Source organism: Corylus avellana, chromosome ca4 (assembly GCF_901000735.1).
Source record: "Corylus avellana chromosome ca4, CavTom2PMs-1.0".
Taxonomy (NCBI): Eukaryota; Viridiplantae; Streptophyta; class Magnoliopsida; order Fagales; family Betulaceae; genus Corylus; species Corylus avellana.
This window is the reverse complement of record NC_081544.1, coordinates 2734639-2740214: the sequence shown is the minus strand read 5'-3', so window position 1 is coordinate 2740214 and position 5576 is coordinate 2734639. Positions and strand designations below refer to the sequence as shown.

The following is a 5576-nucleotide window of genomic DNA, read 5'->3' as shown; positions in this document are numbered from 1 at the left end:
TATAAACATTATATTTACTAACGTGTCAAAGTGACACGTCAAAAATTATTGACGTGCCATTTTGACACGTCAATAATTTATTGACGTGTCAAAGTGACACGTCAATATTTACTGACGTGCCTAACTTTGACACGTCAGTAAATATTAAATATTAAGTTATTTAAATAAAAAGTTTTAAAATAAAATTGAATTCAAATTTACTAACGTGTCAAATATTGACACATCAGTAAATCCTGACGTGTTATATTCAACACGTCAGTAAATGTTGACGTGCCACTTTTGGCACGTCAAAAAAAAAATTGTTAACGTGCCAATTTTGGCACGTCAACATTTACTAATGTGGCAAAAAATGGATATTGTTTGCCACGTCAAAAAATTGCCCTTTTTTTGTAGTGTGAATACATTTGGTAGAGAGCCTGGCCCTAATTATGGGATTTTAAGGATGAAATCCTACCTGACAACAACTTCGTTTATAGCCTATAAGGATATTAAAATGTGTAAGGCATGTGTTATTATGGTCTAAGATTAGGGGTGGAGATCGGAGACAAAATAGAGTTAATGTTTGTCAATGCCCGCTATAGTAAATAAGTATGAATATTCTAATTAGGTTTCATATAAAAAAAAAAAAAGTATGGATCAAATTAAAGTGTTATACACAAAAGTTACTTTTATTGAGCTTAAATGATAGAGAAATGATTCATTTATTCATTCGGTCATTCTCCTATTCTTTCAATTTTTAAAATTATTATTGGATCTGTGAAGCCGTGTGAGTCTCACACATAAGCATCATAGATTCAATGGTAATTTTAACGCTCTTAGTGTTAAGCATAATTATGTGAAGAAGAAATTGGACTTGGAGAAGGAGACGTTTGAAATATCACAAATTTTGTCTAGATCGCAATACTAGCTAGATTTGATGATTGAAAGAAGATAGCAGATATTCAAGAGATCACTTAAATGTGTGTAAATTAAACAAACTCTATGAATCAATGCAAGGACTTCATGTTATGCTGAAATCTATTTAAAGACAAGTAAATGAACAATATTGCATGTTAATAAGCTGCCAAATTCATTTCAGCTCAAATTATACATTCTTTCACTAAGATCCTTTCCCATAATCTCTCTCACTTTTGTGATCTATATATTTTCAATATTGTCTTGAGTTTTAAAATAATTGCATGGTTTAAATATTACAATCTGTGATGGTGTTTAGGAGACACATTAATGCTCAAAAAAAATTATACGAATTGAATAGATTAACGTTATTAAGATCTAATGTAATGGTCGTGTTTAATTAATTATTAATACTTAAATGAGATTAAGTGAATGTTAAGAGTAAAGCCCTCTATACCAGCTGGTTAATATTTGGCTGGCATTTCCACCCACATTACCAACATGTCATTGGCGAGTACTTTGTGGATCATTGAATAAACTCTACAGCTTGCATTTGGGTGTTCAATATCGCCGTTATTCATTAAAACCAAAAAAAAAAAAAATCGCCGTTGACCAAAACATGTGTGGTCAAAGCCTAATTTTGCTCGATCATCGTACTAAATATATCGGTTGAAAAGTAGGTGCTTGGAACATAGAGATAGGCGAGAGAAAAGGTTGACACTGACTTGGTGGGTAGTTGCCTATTATGTACCCTCTCTCTGTGCATCCATGATCCAGCTACAACTTGGGATTCGCTCTTTGTTTGACATCCTTCCCTCCACCTTTCTTGTCGTAAAATTAACACCACTACCCATAAGCTCTTTTACAAAATCCTAAAACATATTTTTATTGCTTTGTTGGACAGATTTACATAAAATAAAAACAAAAACACTAACAAACAAATAACTTTATATCCCAATATAATCAAAAAGCATATTCTAAAAATTATTAGCAAAGAACCCTTTTTCTTCGGTGTTATTAGATGCATTATTGTTTTATTACAAGTTCTTTATGAACAGACACATATAATAGTACTTTACATGACATTCATTTCCATAAAATGTGAGTGGTTAACTTGAGTTTTTTTTTTTTTTTTTTTTATTCTTTCGTTTTCCATTCCCTTTAGATACTCGGGATCAATCGTCCACATTAGAAGCCCATATAATGATAGATTAATAAGCAAATCAGGTTGAAGGCAAACATAAATTTAGCAGTGGCACTAATTAAGACTCAGGAATTGCATAATTAGAACAGAAGTTACATAATTTATATATAACAAACTTAACAATAAAAAGCAAATTAAACAAGCATTGCGCCCAAACCAAAGACGCCTAATGATGGAGAAAAGAAAAAGAAAAAAGGTAAATAACGAATACCCCATATCAGGTATCCCAGTTATTGCATACAAAATCCCGTCCACCGTCCAATCCTTACCTAACACGTACCCTCCCGAGCTTCACATTTTTTTTTTTTTTTTCAAATTTATTTTAACACCTAACCAAATTAACCTTCCGAATTTAATTAGGCCTCAACCAACTCCACCTTCCCATTTGCCTTGGACTCGACCAATTCTGCAAGCCCATTGGCGACTGATTTGTTGGCCAAATCTTCAACGCCATTAGCCGCTGACTTACTAGTGAGAGCAGTGAGAGCAATGCTTCTCTTCCTCACCTCATCCACAAAGTCTTGGATGTTCCGGTCGGATGAGCCACCCTCCGCCACTGCAGCCTCCGCCGCAGCCTTCCACTTCAAGGCATTCTGCTTCATCTCCGCTGCCTTAGGCCCAACTGTGGCCTCCACCAAGCACTTCTCGATCTCATCCCTAGTGATCACCTTGTTCTCAGCCTCACCGCGGCACATTCTCACGCCGGTCTTGAACACATCCACCAAGTACACTGCGTCGGTGACTTGGTCACCCCATTGCGGGAACGCCACCACTGGCATGCCGGAGGTGAGTGACTCCATGGTTGAGTTCCACCCACAATGTGTCACAAAACATGCAACGGAGGGGTGAACCAAAACTTGCTCCTGTGGACTCCAATGAACAACCCTGCCTTTGTCGCCGGCTTTCTCCAAGAATCCGTCAGGAAGAACAAGGAGTTCGTAGCCGGAATCCTTGTGAGGTGGCTTCATCACCCACAAGAACGAGACCCCGGAGTTCAAGAGCCCGTGAGCGATCTCGTCGACTTGGGCTTGTGTCAAGTAGACCACGCTTCCGAAGGAAATGTACACCACAGACTGTGGCGGCTTCGAGTCCAGCCACTCCATGCAGTCGTCAGCCTTCATGAAGTCACCGCGCACAGCTGCATTCTGTGCCTTTGGGTTCTTGAAGAGAGGCCCGACGGTTTTGATCGGGCAGAGCTTGGATGCATACTCGATGACGTCTTGCTCGAGTTCCTGATGTTAGAATATGAATTAAATGATTAAATTCATTCATTTACAGTATCAATCGATTTTCATTTTAATTAAATATTTTATGTGTCAGACCTCAGCAATTAAGGGTGAGTTTAATTTAAGTCTAACTGTTAATGAAACTGTAAATTAAATAATTAAATTTACCTATTTTTATTAATTTAAAATTTTGAGATAAATATTGATCAACTGATCATTTAATACCTGGAATGTGTCCATCAATATGCAGAAGGGTTTGTCCAAATTCCTGTACTGTCCCAAAATGGCCCTCCTCAGGAATGGGTACGGGGTGGTCGGGTACAAGAAGCTAGGGACTTCATCGTACTTCAAAACCGGCATACATGGCAATTGCACATCAATAAAAGGTTCTGCTTCAGAAGGGAAAGGAACCAAGCCATGGCAGTAGTGGTAGTAGGCGGAGAAGCAAGCGCAGGATTGGACCCAAAGCATGGCGGAAGGGAGGCCGAGACTCTCAGCCACGTCAGAAACCCAAGGAATAAAAGGGTTGTTGATGAGGCAGGAGATGGGGCGCCCCTGCTCTGCGTTTCTCCTGATCATCTCAGGGAACACCACTTTGCCGACGAGCTCCAGTTGCGGCAAGTACTGGTCCAAGTCTTGGCGCCTCGGCTCGTCCTCGTCCCAGCCGTCTTCGAAGAATTCGAACCGGATGAAGCCTTCACCGACCGGGGCAGGCTCGTCAGTGATGTTGCTGGCTTTCCGCATCTGTTTGCCGATGCTTTCAGGGGTGGAGAAGGTGACAAGCAAACCCTTTGATGCCAGACGCTTCCCAAGTCGTAGAAGAGGGTTGACATGGCCTTGGCCGGGGAAAGAGATGAGAAGAACATGAACTAGAGCTTCCGATCCCATTTTCTCTCTGATGATCTCTACTGATCGATTGAGACGGATTTAAGATTAAGGTTTTTGATTTGTGTGGGATTGGATGGTGGGCATGGGGATGAGGAAGACTGCAAATATATACCGCAGGATTAATGCTCTAAAATTCTAAAATTTGTTGGAAAGAAATACGACCGTTAGGTACCTAAATTATAAGCCTGAAATTTGAAGGTTTGGTTTAGAGAAGCAAAATCAAAGATGATAATAAGGCAGAGACCGAGGGGTCGCCTGCCGTCGACGTGTAAGTGATATCAAATGGTCCTCGTCAGGACAATTGTTAACTTTCTTCACAAATATAAAATGCATGTCACGTCCCATGACGTGTGAATCAAACAATTTAGTAGGTACGAAAAAATTGCGATGAAGTAAATCTGAAGCAGGAAATTTGATCAAGGAAAAGTAAAGGGGTTGCTTCATAAAACTTTAGGGTAATTGAACACTTTAGACTTTTGAATTATCACGCGATTTGAAAAGTTTTTTAATGTTCAAAACCTCTCAATTTTGATCCATGAACTCTCAATTGTAATCAATTTGAACCATTCCATTAGATTTAACTGTTAATTAACTTATGACTGCAATACCTAAAAAACCCAAAATATTCATAATTTTCGTTTTTTTTTTTACTTTTTTTATTTTTTATTTTTAATTTGAAATTAAGAGTAAATTTAAAATTTTATAAAAAAGCCAGGAGTATAAATGTCATTGTCTCACTTTTAATGTTTAAAATCTGACGGAGGGATTCAAATTAACTGCAATTGGAAATTTATGTGTTCAAATTGAGAGATTTTCGAACAGTGGAAGGTCTTTTCAAATCGCATGATAATTCAGGAACCTAAAGTAAAGTTACCCTTAAAACTTTTTAGAGAATAAAAATTCAAAATTTATAGGTCAATGATGATGACTCAGTATAGTTTGTTTTTATTCCATCTATATATGCCTTTTGAATGAAAGAAGGACAAATTAATTTTCTTCTATGTGAGTAAAACCAATTTGAATTGGTCGTGTACTTTCCTTGTCAAGAACATTTATTTTGTAAGACTCTTGAATAAATTAGACATTCAGTCATTTGTTCTTCACTACGACGTAGCTTTAGTAGCCAATAATTAATATTTGGTTTGGTGCTTATTCCTTTACTTGCAACAAGGTGTACGTAAGCACTGACGTGTAACAAGCATTCGCTCAACAATTAAATTTCTTCTCTATTTTAACTAAAAAATCATTTATTTATTTATTTTATTTTAACTATATACTTTTTCAAAGCACTTGCGTTTTAGTTATCTATTTTTACTATTCTATTTAAATATTCATTTTTAATAATTTCTTTTTTTTTTTTTAAG

The 5576-nt window shown here is 37.1% G+C and overlaps 1 protein-coding gene across 1 annotated transcript; it reads right to left on the bottom strand.

Moving 5' to 3' along the window:
• Window positions 1–2122: 2122 nt before the first annotated feature.
• Window positions 2123–4307, bottom strand: LOC132179477 (gallate 1-beta-glucosyltransferase). Its single transcript, XM_059592210.1, has 2 exons — window positions 3550–4307; window positions 2123–3330 (listed from the first exon to the last, which is right to left on the bottom strand). The coding sequence occupies exons 1-2, from the start codon at window positions 4210–4212 to the stop codon at window positions 2455–2457; spliced, it is 1539 nt and encodes a 512-aa protein (XP_059448193.1). The 5' UTR covers window positions 4213–4307; the 3' UTR covers window positions 2123–2454.
• Window positions 4308–5576: the final 1269 nt, after the last annotated feature.

Excerpts from the sequence above, each read along its gene's own strand:
- LOC132179477 (XM_059592210.1), bottom strand. The coding sequence starts at position 4,212 with ATGGGATCGGAAGCTCTAGTTCATGTTCTTCTCATCTCTTTCCCCGGC. Across the intron at positions 3,331-3,549 it reads TATTGATGGACACATTCCAG|GAACTCGAGCAAGACGTCAT; the intron begins GTATTAAATGAT and ends TTCTAACATCAG.